Source organism: Anopheles gambiae, chromosome 2 (genome assembly GCF_943734735.2).
Source record: "Anopheles gambiae chromosome 2, idAnoGambNW_F1_1, whole genome shotgun sequence".
Classification (NCBI taxonomy): Eukaryota; Metazoa; Arthropoda; class Insecta; order Diptera; family Culicidae; genus Anopheles; species Anopheles gambiae.
In genome coordinates, this window is record NC_064601.1 from 109,566,315 (window position 1) to 109,589,297 (window position 22,983).

The following is a 22,983-nucleotide window of genomic DNA, read 5'->3' on the forward strand; positions in this document are numbered from 1 at the left end:
AAGGTTATTTTAAGGTTAAGGTTTATCAGTTATTGCGATTAGTAACTTCAAATGCAAATTAAGAATTATTGAACCTATTTTCATCTTACTTTGGCCCCTTTGGCCTGCCATGCCTTAGTCACACCAGCACCAGTACCGCTTATCAACATCAGCATAGGGGAAAGAAAGAAGGAGGTGTGGGGGTTTCATCACGTTCATCTATTCAGTGTGAGCTTTGGTGTGTATCTGCGTGTTTGTGTTTGTGAGAGGGTGCCTTTTTTGTGTGTGTGTTAGCAGTTTTGTATCCCTTTTCTGCCCCAAAGCCTCCTCCTGCAGCCTAGCACCTAACCCACCAGGCTCGTGTTGTTGGCTCCAAGAGAAAAGACTCGTACACGAGTGGGTGCGCACCACTTCATCACGACTCATTGGCTTTTTGAATGCGACGACGGCAGCGGCGGCCTTTCGGAATCGACCCCTGGGTGTTTCCATTTTCTCCCCCCGTTTGCTCTCCGTCCTCTGCCAACAAAACCCTTATGAAACTGAAACGATATGCACATGGTTTGCGGGTCCGTTAAACAGAAAAGCAACCAACTGTTTTTGGTTGAGAGGGGGGAGGGAAAGGAATGGGAGGTTCCTTTTCGCGATTACCAAACAGCATCAGCCCGCCCCTCCCCCCGGTAGCAGCAGTCAGGCGACCGCAACGTCATCGTTTCGTTCGCTACCCGCAAGTGTCCCGGCGCGGGACAGTGCGGGGGCTGGTGTGCAGTGGTGGAAGGACAACGAACCTTACAACCGAATTGTTGACAACTGCAGGAGAGAGACAGAGAGTGTGTGTGTGTGTGTGAGAGAGAGAGAGAGAGAGAGAGAGAGAGAGAGAGAGAGAGTGGTGAAAAAGGGAAGGGAAAGCCCCAAACCACCGCCCCCATCGTCCCCCAGCCCAGTCCAGCTCAGCCCAGCGCGCCCTGGCCCTGGTGTGACCGGTTCGATGATCGTGGTTTAATTTTTTACAACCAGTTACCCAAGTGCCCAGACCCCAAGGTTTTTATGTGTTCGGAGGTCCGAAAGTGAAATATTTACCAGCACCCAAAGCGTGGTAAAAGGGCGGCCCCGGAGTCTTTGTGTGTGTGTCTGGTTGTGGGGTGTGCCGTGTCGAGTTGCAGTGCTCGAGGGGAGTGCTCATGCAGATCGAGTTCGAGTTGGTGATTTTGGCTGCCCCGGTGTGTGCCGCGCACCGGGACGAATAATCACGCCGCATAAAGGTGCTGATGGGAATGTTTGATGAGGTGCTGCAAATGAGAGTTCTTTGCTCTGCTGGCTGTGAGTCATGGTAGATTTGCATGGACTAGCTTCAATTGTTCAAAGTAATTTCAAAATAATAGAAAATGTAAGAAACACAAATAGAAGTATTAAATTACAATTTAAGCCTATTAAAACAATCGATAATAATGAAGTTAATATTAGGATAATAAATAACACACCGGCCCAGCGGAACTCGGCTCGGTGCTCTGCTCCAAAGGGTTAAAACACCTTTCAGTTTTATGCCATGACTCACCCAGCCCTTTGCCGTAGAATTTCTTCTCACACAACCTGGGTGAATGGTGCCCTGAAAGGGCCCCTGCGCGACTCATTTTAATGACAAACACACACACACACGGGCACGGGCACGTATCACGGAACCACGTCGTTCGAAAAGCCGTTAGCGATCACTCATAAAGCTTCGCTTCCTTTTGTCGGCTGTCGGCGGTAGCCTTGGATGTCGTTTTGGATGGGGTTGTGTTTACCAGTGTCCACCGCGATCATTTCAAGTGATCGCGCATTTTTTTGGTGAACCGATCGTTTTTCTCGAGTTCAATGCAACCGGAGGTAGGTAAAGGTGGGGGGGGGGGGGAGGTGGGAACCGAAAGAATTTAGTCCAGGGTTACGCTCGAAAGAAACCGTGCAAAAGCAACAGCAACGTTACGTCAAGAGAGGAGGGAACCAGCTGTGTGCATACCCGTTGTGCTCCCTTGCAGAGTTGTTGATCCCATTTTTTCGCTTCGGAATCGGTGACCGAGTGTTGTTAAACCGCAATAAAGAAAGAAAGGAACAAAAAAGCAAATTCGCAAGGAAATGTGAGACGACGAGGTGTGTAAGCTGCATTTAAAAATAGTAAACACCTTGTCCCTCTGGCTTGTGAATATTGTGTGCGTGTAAACGTGTAAATTAATTACGCAAACAAGAAAACAGGAGAGGTAATAAACCTTTTTTTCTCTCAAGGATAACGTTACTAAATGTAGCCACACTGCACGCTTAATTGCAAGTGGGAATATACGCCACTTTTTGTACGACACATTGAACAGGAAAGTGCAAACCTTCCGTCATGTTTCCAACTTCCCCGGCATTGAAGTCTTCTGTTCGGGTTGGGTTCTTTTTATTGTCCCCGGTTCACCTCGGTACCGATTGCGCGGGAATGCAATCAAACATTGATGACATGTGATGCCGCCAATCGAGGGGGGTTTTTTGGGGGGGGGGGGGGGGGACAACATTGTAACTCGTCGCAGTGAACGGGCGGAAAGGAATGTAAATACAATCCGAAAGGAAGCTCGTGCGAGACGGTCTAGCGCGCTCATGCGAACCGCTAGCACCACTATGAGGAAGCGCGTTCGTGGGAAGCGATGTTGCTATCGCTCTCTCTCTCTCTCTCTTTTTGTTAACTTCCCGCTTCCACTCTCTTTCTTCATTCAGCGATCGCAATGTCGGTGGTGACTATGATCGGTAGGTAGCAAGCACATTCTCGACCGCACCACCCCTTGTACCGGTGCGTTACGGTAACTAAGGTAACGAGGCTTGTTAGAGTATAGCAAGCTAGGTGGGTTGCTTCGTTTAAAGCACAGCCATTTTCACGCCGCTCATCAGCTATTCCGGTAAGGCACAGAACAGAAGATTTATGGGGCTGACGGAACGAAACGAAACAAAACAGAGAAAAACAAGCACCAGCAAACTGCGAAAGGAACTCGCGCCGGAATAATACAACGGATGATGATGCGGTAAGTGTAAGGTTTTATTTGTCTTTTCTCCAATTAACATTCGTTGCACGGTAGCGCACAAAGAGCGAAGCTCAGCCAAGCGGATAATGATCGTTCAAAGGCGATATAGATGACTGTTGCGTCAAAGAATAGGGAAAGAATTTTAAATTTTCAGTCAGTATCAACAAAACACACTAAAAAAAAACAAACAAACAAACAAACAACTTACACACAGGAAGCGTTGTTGTTGGTTTCTCGATCGCATTTCTGCTCATGTTTTTCATGTTCATATATTTCATAGAAATTACAATAAATTTGAAAATATTATAATTTAACAAATGCTTTCCACCGTTTCCCCCTTTTTTTGCTCCGCACCCTCACCTTAACCTTCTTATCATATTATTTCGCTTCTTTCGCTTTGTTTTATTACATCAGTTTGCTTCTGTGCACTTTGTTTTTAACCATCCCTCACACACTTGCTGTGCCTCTTAGAGTGTGTTTCTGTGTATGTGTGCGTGTTTTTTTTTCTTCTTCGTCTTCTATGGTTTTAGTTTACGTTTCTATTTAATCTGTCTATAATCCCTACCTTCCCATCAACGAGTTTGGCAACATTGTTTGTTTGGTAAATTGGTTTTTATTTGTTTTTGTTTTTTTTTGGATCTATTTTCCTCAATCAATTGGCCACTTTATTTATACCTGTCTTCGCTGTTTCTTCTTGGGCCCTCTGCTGCCGGTGGCCTATTTTGGTGCACGATCTCTAGTCTAGTATCTTCGAGTTTTGTGCATTTCCTTCTTCGTTTTGGTGTGCAGTTCTGTGTGTGTGTTTGTGCTTTATTAGCAACTCTTCTCTTTGTTTGGTTTACTTTTTCCTTGCTTTGGCTTGATAAAGTTTCCTCTTTGCTTTACACAGGGATTTAGTTTTAGTTTTTTTTGTTTTGTTTTTGTTACTCTTTTTCCCATCCATTTCAACGCAAGAGTACGTTAGCGGCTTATTTATCTTTTTGCTGTTGTTGTTGTGTTTTTCTCTTCTGTCTTATCATCCTGCCAGTAGCTTTCTCCTATTTTCATCTTTCTATTAACAGCTTATCATCGGCACAGTCTGGCCTATTTGTTGGTGCGATGTGTGTGTGTGTGTGTGTGTGTTTTTTTGTCACTTTTCGCAAAAAACTATATTAACCTTTTTTGTTTTTGCTTACATGTTGTCGGCGATTGGTGCACGGTTTTGTGTTTGTTTTTTTTTCCTTCATTCGTTTTTTTTCTCGAAACTGGGATACATTTGTGTGTTATTTTTTCATAGCTTTTAAGTTTTTAATAGGGATTCGTGTTGTTTTTTTTCATTCTTTTTATTTCGTTTAACTAGGAGCACTTTCCCCGCTCATCTTAAAACATACCTATTTACATGGTCAAGCAAAAGGAGCTTTGGCTCTTTTTCCTTCCGTGGAGTTCACTTTCTCCATTTCTTCTCCTGTGCCTCCCTGCTGTACACGTTTTTGAACTCGTTCGATCGGGTTTTGGTTACATTTTGGTTTTTGCATGATAAGGATATAACGATTCCGTGAAAGTGTTGGCGAATAAAGCCGCGAAAACGAATTGGAAGCTTCTCTCTATCATCACTTCCCCTTGATGCCCTTGACAGCTGAGCTGTGAAACGCCGCACGCTCGGAATTCCATTGGCAAAATGGCAGTGGCTAACCTATTGGCCAGTACGCCCGGTGGCTGTACTAGTGAAGTGCTAATCAAGCCGATTCCGCTCCCGAAAACACACGGGTCGGGCAAATTAGCACCTTTAAAGGCGGTGTGAATAGTAATTTGCCACCCGATAAGACCTTGATCGATCGGTCGATCGATCGATCGATGGGGTGCGGACTAAGTAGCAGTTTGCAGCACACCACAAGCCACCGCAAAGTGTGTGTGTGTGTGTGTGTGTATGTGTGCCAGAAGACCTTTTCCTCGGAAAGGCCTAGTTGGATGAAGCATAAATCAAACTATCTATGCAGCACGGCACAAAAACGCCATACACTGCGATGAACATATGAGCAAGAAAAAAAAAATGCTGCACTTTGGGTTGAATTTTTGGCACCCACGACTGTCGCAAAGTCGCGTTTTTGGTGGTGGTGGCCATAAATTTGAAGATTGAGAGCAAGTTCATCTCATCCCATCGGGGGATAGACTGGCATGAATGTTAAGGCCAGCGGCATCTCATTTTAAAGCTGTAGCGACATTTGCGGTCTGTATGTTTCGCGAACTGACGAAATGTGGAATGGCGTGATGGGCATTAAAACAAAAAAAAAATACCCAAAAAGAACGCATGATAATACTATCTATCTGAACGGGACATATAGCAGTAGCCTTTTGAGTATGATCATCGAAACAAGACATTTTCCCTTTTACACTATACACGATCGCACGGTTTCTGCTTCCCGATCCGTCCTCCCGTGATCTTGATCGTTAGGTAAATCGCACTATTTTGTTTATCTAAAATTTTTGGCAGTTTTGCTTCGCACCTACATCCAACGCGCTGGCGTACGCGCGTGCACTCGATTAAATCCAAACTAGTTTAGTGGAACGATTCGACTAGCCCAACCCACCACGCACGGGGCGAGGCAGAAGGGAGTCAATGGGGGGGGGGGGGGAAGATGTTGCATGGTGAAGAACTGGTTTCCTTATTTTTGGCTTTCGCTTCGCATATTTTCCAGTTTGCTGCTGCTACTGTTGCTGCTGCTGCCCCCCTTTCATGCCGTTCGGCCTTTCGTTTTCGCTTTCGCGCGGTGTGTGTGGCTGGTTTTTTGTTGAAATAAGCAACACCACACCTGTCCCATCCCTATAGGCATCTCGTTCACTCCCGGCAATCCAGGCATCACCTGTAGCCACGTTGGGTGCCAAATAGGGAGTGACAGCAACACTCCGCCGGGGGAGGCGCTGGGAGGATAACGCGTTTTTGTCACACAAATCACTCGTACAAAAACAAAAAAAGAAACAAAACAGAAGGCCTGGAACGGGGTTTTCGATTATAAAATTGTCTCCCGACGACGACGACGACGACGGGGTAATATTCGTTTTCCCAGTGTGTGTTACGGTTTAACTGTAGTTATGATTTAATCTCGCTTCTTTTCGGTAATTGGTTTGGTTTGGCTTTTTTTTACAATTTCTCTACCTTCTGCTTTGCACTATATAACATAACCCTCCACCGCAACGTTTGTTGTCTGCGTGTGTGGAATTCTCTATGGCGCACTGGGTGCCCGGTGTGTGTGTCCGCTAGCTTATTAAATTACTAGTAAACGCTTTAGTACCACTTTGTTTTTTTTTTGTCCATGTGTGTCAGTTTTGTGAACAATTTGCTCGATTCGATCGATTCCTTTCTCCCGAATGAACGAACTGATGAGTTTTGCATTCGAAATTCTATCAATTTGTGGGTCGGCCAGTGGGAATGTCAGAGTGTCGGTGCACCATTCCTATTATGGCATCGGTTCTGCATCGTTTCAAAAGTATGTGCAACCCATTTTCCGATGTTTTTTTTGCGTTTCGACTATCTAAGACGAATATTACCGGATTACCTCAAGAACCGATTGCCCTATTCTCACTATATTGACTACAGTAATCATCACACATCACACACACTCGCTATGTTCTCGCTCTTTCCACCCTTTAAACCGTGGCATAAAAACTGAATTAGTGCTGCAAATGTTTCCTTGGCACCGTTGTTTTGCTTAAAATTTGTTTGTGACTCGGTATGTTGGGTAGGAAGAGGAGATGGTGTGACAGTGGAAAAGGGTTCTTTTGTTTAGTTAAACTTTATCTACTGGTACAACGGCATTTACGCGGTATTTAAACTCTGTTTTCCTGTTTGATTACACTAGAAAATGGCAGTACTGCTGTATTTTCGCGGGGTTTTGGTTACGTTTCGATTTTGTTGCGTCTCTTCTCCTGCATAACGGAAAATTGCAATTGCAAATGCGAACGCAGCCAGTACGCAGCCCACTGTATGCAGCGTACGCAGCTCCAAATGAAAGCGAAAGCTTAGCGGGGACATGAACCGTTGCGTGATTTTTGCGCTATGTGTAACGTGTCGTCGTTATGCGTTACTTGAAAGCGTTTGTTTTAAATTCTCCAATATTAACAAACAAAAAACAGATTTCAATATCAATGTTGAATGATTTTAATGTTTTTTGTCTTTTCTAGACAATTTTCAAAAGGACTGAAAAAAACAAGATATCATTAGCGTTAGCTTTGTATTTGGCATATGTTTTACGTTACTTCGCGTCTGCTTTTTGCAGGGTTCGTGGGGGGGTGTGCTGCTGTGCGTGATTTTGCTTTGCCGATGAGCAGTTGTCCGCTTGCATGGTGCGCTGAATCTATGTGAGGAGTAGTGGTGGGTTTGCTGTTTACTGTGCTCGTTGTGGAGGTGTTACTTTGCGTTACTTTGTTTGCTTGTTTGTTTGTTTGTTTATCTTTTTTTTCCAAACACACCGTTGGTCCCGTTTTATTGGATTTTTACTTACAATCACTAGTGGGTAATAGTTGTGTGCAAATGCTTTATTATTTGTTCGATTTCTATCGTTTTAGCTTTTTTGCCTTGTTTGAACCAATACAACGATGGATGGATGAGAGGATAATTAAAGGTTGTACATAAAAATATTTCAATCCAACGGTGACAGCAGTGTAGTATAGAGCATTAAAAAGCTTTAGGAAAAGGATCGTTGAACAAAACATCCAGGAAAAGAGCAGCACCGCGTTGATATTAATGTTTGCGTCGAAAATTTCGGTATTTGAAATTGTACGATTTGCTTTTTTTGTGTGTGTGTGTGTATCGCTTACAACGTTATGTTAGGAACCCTTAGCTACTAAGAACTCTCTGAATGGGGTAACGATTGTGCACTAAAAATCATCTCAAAGCGCACAGCTTAATCGTTTACCATTGTCCGTACGGGATAAGAATATAGATTTGGAATTTCGCTTCTTCGCTTTCACTATCGCTAACTATTTAGAATATGTGGTACTGTGTTTGTGTGTGTGCGTGTTTTGTGGTATTTATCTCTTTCTTCTTTGCGTTCTCTTTCTCTTTTTTCGAATCCTAATCGCATGATCGCAGCTGTTTACTATCCAATAACCTTTATTTACAATTACAGTACAAAGCAATCATCGTGAACGATCAAACTTAACGTATGTGTTTGTGGGTCTGTGTGTCTAACGAATCGGGGCTCTGTGATTCCGACTCTCTCGGATGTAAGGGACAAAAAACAAACAACTAGCAAAAGGAACCGTGGGGCCGTTTGGTTTGGCACTAACACTGTGTACGATGGTGGCGTTTTAAAAACACAAACCTCAAAACCTTTGTCAAACACAACGTATTTCTTTTCTAACTCTCTTTTACACTGGCCCAATATGCTGTTTAACATCTCGAAATCGCGCTTACAATTTACAGGGTTTCCCACGATTTATTGGTTGGTTCCCACGATTTATTGGTGCGTTCCCACGATTTTTTGGTCATTTCCCATAATTTTTTGGTAGCAACCCACGATTTATTGGTCGGTTCCCAAATATTATTGGTCGGTTCCCAAATATTATTGGTCGTTTCCCAAATATTATTGGTCGGTATTATATTATATTATATTTGGGAACCGACCAATAATATTTGGGAAACGACCAATAATATTTGGGAACCGACCAATAATATTTGGGAACCGACCAATAAATCGTGGGTTGCTACCAAAAAATTATGGGAAATGACCAAAAAATCGTGGGAACGCACCAATAAATCGTGGGAACCAACCAATAAATCGTGGGAAACCCTGTAATGGGAGTTTTGTTTGGCCTCAAGAAACAGGAGCGAACGCATGCTCCGCGGATAGTATACACACAGGCGCACTGCGCAAAGCCGTGAAGAAATTGAAAATCAAAGGATGCGTTGCGCGGCAATGGTTTCGCTTTTCGCAGCAACACGATGATGATCGACTGATCGAAACCAGGCTAATGCACAATAAAACAATAAAGGGATTATCTTATGATTAGGGTTTCCGTACAATATATAAAACTTATCAAACGGAGAGTTTTCTTTTTTTATCGCCCGTGTTAGGCTAGTGTAGAGAAATGTAGCTTAAAGTTTGTTGAACCATGTTGTCGATGTTGTTGTGGCTTAGCAGCTAGTGGTTAATGGCATTTTTTTAAAGGATTTAAAGTACGCTTTACAAATGATCAACAAATGGTATGCCGCCTCCCTCACTCTTTGGCACCGGTACTCTTCACTTAGCCTTAATTTGTTTAGTTTTGGCGGGCTGGCGATGGTGATGGCGCTAACACAGACCACACTTCAACTCATTAACCAAAGCCAGTGGTGACTATTTTACAGCCTCTTAGGGGGAGCTTATTTAAGTTAATTAAATGCTCCTTATTTTTCGCTTTGTTTTCCCTCCTTTTTATGTGTGATAAATCATTTTGTTTAGTGTTTCTCTTATTCGAATCGATAGTGTGTATGTGTTTTTTTTTAATATTTTAACTGATGTCCATTTTACCTAAATATTCGCGCCTAAATCGGGCCATTTTCGTGCTTTATTTCTAGAAAATCTTCTTGATTTGGGTTAGGAAAAAAACGACCGATTTACCAATCCACCTTCGGGGCGATAAGGGTATCAAATCCGGGTATTTAAAGTGTTCGGCTTCTGTATTAGCTGTTTTTGTCTTCGTTTCCTCTCGTTTGCTTAACATTTTCGTCAAGATGGACCAACAGATCTTTGCCGACTTTTATTTTTTTAGGAATATTCTGTTCACTCTCTTTCTATCTGCCTAACTTCGTACCTTTCGCGTGACCTCACCTTTTGCTAGGAATGTGTGTGTGTGTGTGCACTGCTCTCTGCGTGTCGCTGCTGTACAGTGAAATATTCACCAAAAATGTTCGCTCATGGCGACGTCGATTGGCCATTCCATCCTCATATCATCCTGCTATTGTCCTACCGGCCACACCGAACCGATAATGGTGCGATAAATTTGCATCGGAAACCTTTACCCGCTTTACGCGCCACCCGGGGCGAAAGGGGTCACAACTTCTACGAAGTACCAACACGTATTTTTTTTGTTTTGGTTTGTTTTGCTTTCGTTTTGTTTTTATATGTATATCACCTGGGCAGATAAACAATGTGAAGTAATGTTGCGCTTCGTTTTTTTGTTTGTTTGCTTTGTTTGGGGGGAGGGGGGGGGGTATTAATCGCTTGGACTGGGGGTGTTTTTTATTCACTGAACCTCACCTATTTGAAATTCCATTTCAATAGCCCGTGCGTGCACGCCATTCACCCGCCACACGCATTAACACGATTAATTGATCCGCGAGCGCGAACACGCCACCACTCTGCGCACTTAAAAGCGTACAAACTTGTTTTTTCTCTGCCTATATTGGGGCTATGTTTTCTTCACATTTTATCTCTTGCTTGTCTTTTTAAACGGTAAACAGTTTCGTTACTTTCACACTATCTTCACTTCTTGCCGACAGTTTTGGGTCGTCTTATCTCGTAGGAAATTATTTTACAACAAATTACGCTGGTACGACACGTACGCCTCACTATCACACCCGCTCACATACACAGTCACGCACGCGCGCACAAACACATACGAGACGCATTTACAGGATATATTGTACAAAAAGGGGTTTACGTGCACACGCTGCGTTTCAGTGCGAGATTTCGATCAACATTCCAGCCGTGGTTCGATATTATCCTTTACAGTTTTTAAATATAAAGTATTAGTAGTAGCAGTAGTGGTAATAGTAGAAGTATTAGTAGTGGTAGTGCTTGTTTCTTTGTGTATGTGTATCAAGATTATGTGTATTGGTTATCATCTCGTGTGGTTTCTGTGTTTGCCGTGTGTGAGGAGTGAGTTTTTGTTTCTCCACTTCTTTCTGTGTTTTTGTCACCTTTTTTTGCTCCTTAATATTCCAATAGTTGTCCAACTAAGCTGCCTTTGCCAAAGATAACCCGTCGTCATGCTGGTCTTTGGATAGAGAGATCTCTGTATTGTTGGTTGTTGTTTTCTTTTCTTTCTTTTCGTTTCGTGTCTGTTGTTGTTCTGCTTCGTCAAAAGGTTTATCGGTTGGTTTGAGACTTTTTTTTTGGTTATGGTTGTTGTTCTTCTTTCTTGTTTTGTTTTTTGTTTTGCTTCTTCGGTTTTCGGGAGTTCTTGTCCACTCTGCCTCCCCCTGCTTGCTTGCTTTTCCCCCAATTTTCACCAGTTTCGGGCATTTCCAACCCGTTGCTACGGCCACCGTTATTGAAATGGGCGACGGAACATCGGCCTACTCAACATAAGCTTTGAGCGTGAGAACGGGCGCTCTGCTTGGAAAGTCAATCGAAGTTATTAGGAGAAAAAAAGAAGCAAACGCATCGCGGCCCTCACAGTAGGCGCTGGCCGGCCCGGTAAGATCGGTTAATCAGATAAGCTTAGTCTCATGCATAAATTCGCTGCACGTGTGTGGTGAGTGTTCGCAGTGGTAGTGGGGTAGATGGAGTGACGGGTCTTGTGTGTGACGCATCTCTGAAACTCTGGACCGGACAAAGGAAAAGCTCGAACACGGACGGTAGCCCGAGTGGGACGCCTTTTACGGCGAAGTGGGTGTAAGCGAAGGCCGATTTGCAGCTCCAGCGAGGGGGAGGACCAGGGCAGATTCTGTCCGCGTATTTTCTTCCTCTTCTTCCTTCTCCTCCTCTTCTTCTGCTTCGTCCTCTTCCTACTCGCGTGTGTGTGTGTGTTCATGTCATGCAGCGCACATACACCAGGGCAACTTTTTGAGGCAGCTCGCTTCCGTGTTATATGATGCTTTCGCGGTTCCGCTCCAGGTCTTCGGTTTCGTTCTCCTGGCTGACGCTCGACGCGGACGAGGCGCCACAGATCTGCATCTCGATCTCGGCCAGCCGGTGCTCGACCTCCCACTGCTGCTGGGCCAGCTTCGCGTTGAGCGTAAAGTTCTCCGACTCGACCGTGTGCAGCCGCTCGCGCAACCGCTTGATCTCGCCCTCGAGCGCCTCGTGCGATCCGAGCAGCGGCGTCGCGCCGGACGATTCGATGTGTGTCAGCGAGCCGCACGGTGGTCCTGCGCCGATGGGGGAAGAGTGGAGGAGGAGAAGAAGAATAAAAACAAGGGTTTGCATTAGGCGTGTGAAGGATACCTCGAGTTTTAACGTTTGGGGTTATAGCTCATAGAAATTCAAACCAAAAAGGGATTAGTTTATTTAGGAATTAGTGTTAGATACTAATATGTTATCAAAGAGGAAATCATTATATTCAAAAGTTGTAGTATCTTACATTTTACCAATTGAACTTGACATCAATACAAACAATAATAATTTTAAGACAATAGGAATAGGATGTTGCCTTTAATTGGAACTATGAAGTGAATTTTTGGAGTTCTGGAATAATCACAATATTATGATGATAAACATTATATTTATTTAAATATCTACAATAATTATGTGCATGTGTAAAAACTGGATTCGACTAGAAATGTATGTTAACTACTTGTAAATATGTGTAATTGTTGTATAGATAAGCAAGGCGGGTGTTTGAATAAGTAAAACAAGACTCTTGAATACTTTACTACTCATGCACAATAATGTTACCGTCTAAAATACTATAGAATTGGTGCGAACAGTACTAATATGTTTATGTAGTTAGATGTGCAAAAAGAAAAAAAATATATTGGAGAATCTTAAAATGACGCTTTATTAAAAAAAATAGTTTAATATAATTGTTATTAAACTAACACTGTGTTAACTGTTTAGTATTTGCCTTTACAAACTACTTGTGTGACGCCATTGTGTGTCGTTTGTTCTGTCCCCAAGCTTCAACTACTGCCCCTCCCACACTTACCTGTCCGGCATGGTTGTGATTGGGGCCGGGCGAGATGGGAAGCCGTCCGGCTACGGGGCCGCTCCTCCGAGCTGTGCACGCTCGGGCTGATCGACCCAGGCGACTGGGGCTGCCGGCTGCTACAAACATCACCCCGGTGCGACCGTGGACTCGTGATGCGACTGGGATCGAGATAAGGAGAGATAGAGAGAGAGAGAAAGAGAGAGACGCCGGGATAGGTCGGTTGCGCTCGTCAGACACCGTGGCGGTCCCCGCAAAACACACACACACTTACCTGCTAGCGGGCGGTGGGTACGAGGGCGCCATCATCGAGCCCGCCGACGTGATGGCCGTCGTGGGCGATATCCACATGTCCTCGATCGTGGTGCGGCCCTTCGTTTCCACTAGACCTGGTGTCGATTGGCAGCGTCCCATAGCAACTTTAGTAAATTAATCACAAAAATAGGCACACAGTTAACACAGTAACACTCTAAGGAAACAACCGGAAACACGGAAACACGGTTACACGGACACGGATAAAGCAGCGCGATAGAAAAGCCAGGCAAAAGCAAGCGTGTGACATTTTCGCCCCAGTTTGGTTGTTTGGAGGTTAGGTGTAGGACAAAGCAATCAGTGCTGCAACATCCATGTCAGCGTCACGTACTCAATTGTGGTAATCAGAGGTGATGCTCAAACAGTTGGTTTGTCCAATACATGCTTGGTGACCTTTTAGCAACCAACGCTTGGTCAGACACTTTATCATGACTTTTTTTCTCTGTGCTTAGTTCTGCAAACCGTCACTGCCATAGTCATGACAAATTCCGACTGAAACAAAATCAAATCAGTGTCACGAGCTCTACTGTGTTGATCAGAGGTGAGACTCAAACATTTGTTACAACCATCACATGCTTGGTGACATTTTGTACAACCAACTCTTGGTGAGTCACCTGGTCTCGACATTTTCTGTCGGTGATCATCACGATAGTTATGGAAGATATGCGATGCGTGTGAGTGGTTCCAAGCAACAAAATGAGCATGTTTTCTCGCTCTGTTTGACCCGACAGCAATCAAAGTAGACAGATTGAGAAATCATGCTCATTTTCTTGCTTGGGACCACATGCCAAGTATATTCCAAAAATGTCATGATTGGAATGTCATGTAAAATGACCGGCAGAAAATGTCTTGACTAAGTGACTGGCTAAGAGTTGAATGCTAAACAAAATGTCACCAAGCATGTGATGGTCGCATCAACTGTTTGAGTCTCATCTATGATCATCACAGCTGCGTATGTGAGCTGATTTGAGCTTCGATTCAGTCATGAGTGTTGGTGACTGAACAGTGGCATTTGGCAGCACTGTTCACAGCCAAACAAAATCATGATTATGCTTGTGACGGCATTAAGCTTAGCTTGTGAGTCAGAGTATCGCATGAGACTCAAGCACTTGCAAGTCGCGTTCGGCATGTCATGACGCAATTTCATTGACTATCAGCAATGAGCATCAAGCTTCGACGGATATGTTCATTGTTGTCTGTGGTAATTATCACATTACTCTCATGACATTTTGCAGCACTGAATCATCCTTTAGTAAGAATGATAGAAGAGAGAGTGGCTCTGTCAAAAAGCCTGTCAAACCCATATTTAATACCCAAAAACAGTATGTCTGGGATATATGTTGTCAAAAGGGATGAAATTAATACAAACAAAGATTTGACTGATCATTCCATTAACGTTTTGAATGAGTAAAGGGAAAAAATGTGGATTTTTATTTATTTATTTGTTTCATGTTTCTTCAAAGCACTTATTGCCATGCTCAAACTATAAAACACTACTATACCTTTAACATATACCCAAACTATAAAATTTAATGTTCGAACACTTCCACTTCAGTTGCCTCAAAAAGGTACCAAATCCGATGTGCTCATGCTTATTACCCCTCGCACACTCGCACAAATATCAGCCGGGCTGCAGGAAAGTTGCAAATTTAATATAACCATTCACGGGCAAAGTGTCCTGCGGGCTTGTGGGTTTGGCTAGGATATAGCGAAACGCCCGGGTGACACTTTCTTTGTTGACCTAATTGTGGCTAAAAACAGACAAAGGGGTGAGGAAAGAGTGCAACCCGTGGGAGAGGGGTTAATGCGTTCAGATCTATCTAGACACCTCCGTGTCCCAAAGCCAGAGCCGGCTCGACAGAAAGCTCTACAAATAATAGCAACAGAAGCAGGAGCAGCAGCACAAGCAGCTAAAGCAACAGTATCAGCATAAAGAAATATATGAAGGTTATGTCACCGTCGGCCAAAAACGCAACATCAAACGCAGACCGTTGTGTGCAAGGGTGTAGCAAAACGAAACAGAACACGCAACCATAATATGTCACGAGCACGTCCTCGAGAACGATGAAAGGAAATAATCAGTACGAGGTTCGTTCTGTTTGAAGCGAAAGCGAAAACACAAGACCATCGAAGCACAAGCGTGTTTTGTGACACGATTTTGGTTTTGCAAATTTTGGTGCATGAGAGAGCATTTCGGTGCCGGTGAGGTACTAGTAGCTCTTCGTAATCGCAATTCGCTCAAGCTGCACCGAGAATTTCTATCCAACCGAGGATTTGGACAGGAGTTGGATATGAAATGTTGATACCTTACTATTGTAATTATTTAATTCATTATTTAATGGGAGTGCAAAGGCTGGGAAGGCTTTTTGCCAAATTAGTTTGCACTATCTTATTATTTTCCAAAAATACATACAAGGAGCGTTTATGGTGTTTAATCAACTTTTTAGTTAATTTGTACCATTCGCTCTACTACAAACCAAACAAGCTAGAAAATTTAGCAAAAGAAAGCGAAATAAAACATACACAGCCGTGCCAAAAAGAGTGAAAGTTCAGCAGATTGCAGCACTTCAGGCGCATAGCAAGTAACGCAAACAGAAGCGTAACGTAACGAAACAGGTGCAAAAGCAGAGCGCGTAACACGTCGTGTGAAGTGGGTGCAAAATCAGCGCAGCTGCAACAAATGTCCTGAAGACAAACGCTAAACACGAAAGCTAAGCGAAACATGCTCCCACGCCAAAAAAAAAAGCTTACAAAATTATAGCCCAAATGAAAACAAAAAGAAGAAGCAAACGAACACGTGTGTGGCGCATGCAGGTTATTGCAGCGTTCTGCACAAGCCTTGTCCATATCCTCCGGAACGTGTGTGTGTTTTTTTGTTGGAGGATAACGAGCAAAAGCATACACCCACCCACACGGCAAAACACAGCCCGTCCCCACCCACGCATACCGGCTCATCACGGTGTTTTGTGTGTGAATTATCTTGCAGATATTTTGACATCGCAAGACACACACACTCCAAAAACAGCTTTAGCTTGGAAGCGAATGCTACTAGTATTACTGCCACTACTACTACTTCTACTACTACTATCACTACCATTATTACAAGTGTTGCTACTGGCCACCCCTCCCCTTCTGTCAAACCCACAGACACACAAACATACATTCACACACGCACACAAGTCACTCACACATTACCTTTTTCCAGTGGCGCCTTCTTGTACTTCTCGAGCCGCTTCACCGCGATCGCCTCCAGCCGTACGCGGGCCGCCGGATACTCCTTCAGCACGTCCCACATGTCCTTTTTGCTCAGCACGAACAGATCACTGTAGCCGACCGAGCGGACGCTTGCCGTGCGTCGGTTTCCTGCGTGTAGTTGACCATTTTGGGTTGGGCATTTTTTTTTTGGGAACAGTATTGGGAGGGGTGCAAAGGAAGGAAGATGAGGGGGCGGGAGGGAGCAAGATTTCGGCCACCATTTCGGGCCCCACAATAGGAGATAATAAGGTATTTCGGCCGGGCAGAGCCGGGCGGCAGCCAGCGAAGCAAAATCGACGAAATGGTTTTCCGTTTCGGATTTTCCGATCACACACACACAAACACACAAAATACCGGAGATTGGTGTTAATTCCGGTAACGGTGGTCCGATGTGATCATGTGTGATTTTTTGGTGTACATTCGTGTGAGTGTGTGTGTTTTTGTGTGTGTGAAAGAGTGTGTTTTTTTGTTCGATTGCCATTTGAGAAGATTAAATATTGTTATTATTGTTGTTATCATCGTGTGCGATGTAAGTGTGTGTGTGTGTGTGTTTGTGAAGAAAGTGTCGTGCGATTACGTGGAGCGTTTTACGCCATTTGCCAGTCCAGCGGGGTGGGGAGACAGCACCGAGCGTAGACGGGGGTACCGATGGTGTGGGTGGTCGCGTAACGGGAGGCGCAGCCAAGCCGGAGCGAAGAGAAGAGAAACAAAATAATCCGATTAGTTGACGGACGACACGTACGTCGGTCGGTTGGTCGGGGAAGATGATGAGTGAAAAACGGGTGGTGGGTGGGTTCGTTTTTTTTTGGATTTGGGGTAAGGTTCTTGGGTTTTTTTTCGGTGATAAAATAGGTGATTTTCTTATAGTAAATGTACGAATGTTGAATGTCGACAAAACGTTTGGGCATATATAGAGATATACAAAGAGCGAGAGACAGTGTTAAAATGGCAAAACATTGTGTGTAGGATAAAGCAAGGTAAAAAAAAAGAAACAGAAAGAACGGAATACAAACGAAAAGAATTACCAGCGACGGAGAAAAGTGTGTAAGAGAGAGCAAATTTTGCGATGCGACACATAGAGAGAGAGAGAGAGAGAGAGAAGAAAAACAGTGTGTTTGAATTTTGACCACCGACATATGAGAAAATTAAGTGTGAACAATCAATCAGACAATTAGAGATTAATGAAACATACAGAAATAAAAACAAATAGAAGTAAAAGAAAGAATACAATTAAATAATGATGAATTTAAAATATAAAATAAAAAGTATAAAACACAACTATAAATCAAACGATAACAACTTGTTGAAGAGTATGAAAATTACTAATAAACCATTTAACGAAAAACACTAAAAGTGGCAAATTTTGAATAATTACCAAAAAGAAGCTATAATAAAAAGTTTCCAAAAGTTTTATTAAATGTTTGCTGTAATAATAACAGCAACGACAGTTTTAATGGAAAGCAATTTATAATATTTCCTTACTTTTTCTGCCTACGCTAAACTCAATTGGAATTGCAATGCACCAAATGAGAAAAATCCTTCTTTAAAATGACATTAATTAAAAATGGTGCAAAAGACACATACAAAATGGAACCATTCCAAGGAAAAATATGCCCCCCGGCCTTCTCCACCGGTGACAAAGCGTATGGAACAGGGTTCGATGCAATTATGTTCCCATTAGCAAACTACTACTAGTAGCCCGATTCGTAAGCGAAGTGGTACCGAAACCACCTAATTAGCAGCAGGTGGATTAGCACCGATTGATTAAAAATATGCAAATTTCCAACCCACTCGGCATTCGGAAATGGTTCTCGGCGGTTCGGGTGACAAAAAAGAAACACGATTTGCGTCACACAGCCTTTTTCTCTGTCCGGAGCAAAGAAAACAGTGAAAAGAAAACATATAAAACGGATAGCGGAAAGTACATCTATTAAGCGGTATTAGATATTTATACGATCTTTTAATTGAACAAAGATCGTTTGGTGGTGGTGGTGGTGGTGAAGATGAGTTTCCATAATTAAGGAAACTTTTGCAACCACAAAACCCTCCCTTTCTGTCTTTCCTTTAATGTCGGAGTGATGTAATCAAGCGAGCGCGCGGGCACGTTTGATTAGAAGCGTGGATCTGCTCCCGGTCTCAATCGCCCTTCAGCGCTCAACTACATCAAAGACCGAGCGTTTCGGCGATATCGATGACATCTGGTACAGTTTTAATAATTTATAAATTCAAACATTACTCCCCGGTATCAATTAGAAGGACAGCAGTGCGTTAAAGAACCATTAGCGGCCAAAACGAAAGAAAAAATGGATTTTCGCAACAGGCGCAGCAAACTTGGCCCAACTTTCTCAACTGGAAAGCACAAATCTAATAGAAAAACACTCTGAAAAGTTATGCTCGAAAGCCATCATATTTATCCACACCAAAAAGAAAGACGGAGAGTGAGAAAAAACGGCCCCACTCTCAAAGAAGACCCAACACGAGCGGCGCCGTCGGTTGGATGTCTTTTCGACAGCGTGAATGGCGGTTTAATTTTAACTGATTACGTTTTCATTCCGGGCCCCGCCATGAGAATAACCCGCAAACGGCTTGCGGCGGTGGCACGGTTCAATCAACGGTGGAACGTGCGCGTTCGCCTCATGCATACATCGCGCCGGCGGAGGAAAACCACCAACGGTTTAATTAAATTCATCCCATTCGCCGTATGGATTGGGCGGCGAGCGAACGAATTGAATTGTTCAATTATGTGAACCGCGTGCGTCGTCGTTGCGCCGTCGTTGTCGCAGAAGGGAAACTACATGTTGATGAGCCCGATATGCGAACAAGTGACATAATTGGGTGCCAAACTCTCGCCCACCGCCCACCGTCACCCGTTCTGCCTAGATTGCACACACAAACACACACGCGAGCTCGAAACATATGTGAAACGGGGAAGGCAAATATGCTGAGCAGCAGCTACAAATTCGATGTAGATAAAACTGCTTGCCAAAAAAAAGGAGAAAGGACAAAGAGTTGTAATGTCGGCAGTTTGCCATTTATGCAAACAACGTTTGTGTGCACACACACTCGCAGGCTAGTGGGAGTATAATTTGTGTAAAATATGACACTATCACTGAATGTTTTGCAACTGCCAGGTTTTTATTTCCCTTTTTGTTTTAGAGGAACTCAATTAAAATCTCTGCCTGAATAGAGCACAAGAAGAAGGTCAATTATAAAGCATATTAAATATTCTTAGTGACAGTTTGTCAAATTGACAGACAATTCTCAATAAAGTGCTAAGAATGCGCACTCAATTGTCTCAAAAAAGTGCCTTTCGCTTAAGTTAAAGAACACCGATCCTGATTGGAAGAAATTACTTAACGTCAACACTAATACCACTAGCCTATAACACCAAGCGCCCTCTGTGTCCACTCGTAATCGGTAGACTGCTGACCAGTACGGAAGTAAGTCTTTTGGTAGGTAAAAAAAAAAAACCATCAGCTTTTACCACTACCATACAGCATTTAAGCTGCTTTCTTCCGGATCAAAAACAGATTTTGGGAAGATAGCATTTTCTTAGCTGGAAGGCTAGGTCTGGCGTTGTATAAAATGCGCTTGGATTGGTTTGTTTTTTCTCCCATTTTCCATCTAACCACATGCACCTTTATGCATGCCTGCATGCGTTCGTTAGATATGCAATTACCGTAAGTTGCCTTTGAGCCGAACGTTCCCTAACGTAACAGGAGATGTAACAACTTTAAGACATTCTCTGCTTGCCAAGCTAATGATAACAGTTCACCATTTTCCCTTCCTTCAGGTATGGTATTAGGACAAAGAATGACTTTCCTCTTGCTCTCTTCTTCGTCTTGAAAGCTTTTTCCAAGCACAAAGGCAAAACACCACAAAGGCATTAGAGTGCGAAGAAGCAAAAACAAATCCCCGCCCCAGCTTACAAAAGCAGAGCAGAACCCTTTCGTTTCCCGCATTAGATTATAGTTGATTAATCTGTGGGAATTGAAATTAAAATGCTAAACGCTTCCAGGCCCCGGCTTTGGCTATGAGGGCGATTTTGAGCGAATCCGGGTTTGAGCTGCAACAAGTAACGATCGGGTAAATCGGATTTAATTGTGATTTAAATTGCTTCTCCGGTCCAATAAGCACCTTCTTCAATGCGTATTCCCCAAGAGCACGTTCCGAAAGCATTGCAACGTGGTGGGGGTGGAAAGCTGTTGTTTCTAGCCCGTTTGTTGCATAGCAGCTTACTGGGGAACCGATTAATAGGTAGGAAGATAATTAAAGCACCCGTTGTCGTTGGGGGGCAGTGTGTCGATGCGAGATTCCGGAAGGCTCTCACACAAAACACACCTATTTAGCTGCTAAATCTGAAAGCCTTTTCTGATGTGAATGAGTGTATGTCCTGAAGGGATTATCTGCCGGAAGCCCCCAGCAGGGCAAAAGTGCATTTAATTGTAGTGCCAAACGAGAGCAGCAATTTCCCGGGTAAGGCAGAGCGTTTGTAATCCCTTCTAAGGTCATCAAACTGTATTGTTGGAGCAGGATGCTAAAGTATGCTTTTGTTCTCTTTTGCAAACTCTTTATAAAATGACGTAGGATTTCATACATAAATAAAGCAAAAAAATACGTTTCCAATAACAAAAAAATAAGTACAATATAAAAGTAAATTGTGCATTATGACTGAATTGAGTGACAAATGTTCATTTTCGAGTAAAATTGAGAGCTAAAAAAATATCAACCATCTAATCAAGTCAAGTTCAAGCATCAAATCTACGCATCCATCCAATCGCGTTTAAATTACTGTCCACCAAGATGCAACAAGACTTCGGGTAAAGGTAGCTTTAAAGTCGCGGAAAAGGATTCTCCTCCAAAAAAAATGGAGAGTAACAGAAGTGAAACACAAAACAATCGAAAGAAAAAAAATGGGAATCACATCGAAAAACGGAGAGGAAGGCATAAGAGTAGCAAAACAAAACATTGAAATCGGTGCATGAATGAGAGAGAGAGAGAATATTGCTAAAAGGTATCATGAGATGGTTAAAGGTGTAACATGTACGATAAGATTGGCAAGAAACATCATACGGATATGACTTTCAATGTATAGATGTGTATGTGAGTATGTGTAAGTGTATGATTATTTTTAAATTCTTTGGTAAGGTATTAATAGCCAAGCAAAGCTTCCACTGAACAATAGTTATTGATTAATATAGTGACTTTTTTTGGTTTGGTTTGTTTCTGTTTGTTGCGAATGGTTTTGATAACAATTTTACTATCGTTTCGTTGTTTGCTACGCATTACTTCTACAACACATGGACTGACTCAACAGAGTATGATTGCTCCTGTGCTGCGCAGGATCTCACAGGGCTTAGCGCGCACACTACGGGTACGAGAGTTGTTGTTCGAGCTAACGTAGGGATGGGGCATGGGGTAGAGCAAAGGGGGATCGGGAAACGGATAATGGCATACACAACAACACTGCAAGGCAAAAACAAAATGGTCACACTAGCGACGTCAGACTAACTCTGCTAGGGTAAAACAAGTACTGGTTTACGCTTTTGATTGTAAACTGTTCTAAACGGATGGCTTGATCGAGGGCCGATCGCTGCCGCTATGAATGAAACATAAACATAACAGTTTTTGGTTGTACGGAAATGCCAAGATTGGGAGGCCGTAAGGGTTTCGTAAACTACACAATAAGAGCTTTAAAGACATAGCGTTAGCAGAGAGAGAGAGAGAAGGATAGAGAGAGAGAGAGAGAGAGAGAGAGAGAGAGAGAGAGAGAGAGCGACAGATAGAAGGAAAAGATAGATCGATAGATAGACAGACAAACAATCATCCACAGAAAGGATGAAGTTGTTCATTGTAAATATATAATGGAAGAAAAGGCAAAAGAGAAACATTATCGTTCAAACGAAAAAACAAAACAAAACTGCATTACATTCTTTGGTCATTCAACCATTGAACGAACGGGGGAAATTGGAAAATCGGAAAAAGCTTAGCGCATTGGTCATGGAGTTTAGTAGACGTGGAGTTTCATGGGTTTAAAATCGGCCGGGAAATGGTACACGATACACAAAAATGTAGACAGAGAGAGATAGCATAGAGCTAAAGAGAGCGAGAAAGGGAGCAAGGAAGAAAATGGGGGGGGGGGAGTATATGGTTTGAATTGTTTCGAATTCTAGCTACATTGAAATATCATTAGCAAATGGTATTACGTATTAGTAAAAGTAAGGAAAAAGTAAGTCTCCTAGCTTTTGACCTCCGCCGTTCCGTGCCATGTTGCGCTTCGTGGAGGGGGGGAATGTTGCGCGTTTTTTGGAGAAAGTGTCCTGTGTGCCCCGTTCGCTTTTCAATCTTGCTCACAAAGCAATGCAACCAGTACTGAGTGAGTTTCGGTCATTTTTTCTTCTTTTTTGTTCTTTGAATTTAATCTTCTTCTGCTTCTGGTCGACGTCGGTGGTCGAGTTGTGAATGGGAACCAGAGATTCGAAGATTCGCGAAACTGGTACCACAAATCTAGGCAATAATCAACATTCCAGTTGCAAACTATATGCGTACGCTTCGATTTTGAATTAATTTCATTTCTTTTTGA

The 22,983-nt window shown here is 43.1% G+C and overlaps 1 protein-coding gene across 14 annotated transcripts in view; it reads right to left on the minus strand.

The window, feature by feature from the left end:
• Positions 1-7,785: 7,785 nt before the first annotated feature.
• The window catches only part of LOC4576205 (cyclic nucleotide-gated cation channel alpha-3), a 99,291-nt gene continuing 84,093 nt past the window's right edge, over positions 7,786-22,983 (minus strand). For 12 of the 14 annotated variants that reach the window (XM_061642790.1, XM_061642801.1, XM_061642802.1 and 9 more), the window contains 4 exons: positions 16,341-16,508; positions 13,108-13,252; positions 12,834-12,994; positions 7,786-12,057 (listed from right to left, as the gene is read on the minus strand). In XM_061642790.1, the coding sequence (XP_061498774.1) occupies positions 11,774-12,057; positions 12,834-12,994; positions 13,108-13,252; positions 16,341-16,508 (758 nt within the window). In that variant the 3' untranslated portion in view covers positions 7,786-11,773. The remainder of the gene's footprint in view (positions 12,058-12,833; positions 12,995-13,107; positions 13,253-16,340; positions 16,509-22,983) is intronic. The other 2 variants (XM_061642798.1, XM_061642800.1) reach the window with 2 other exon arrangements.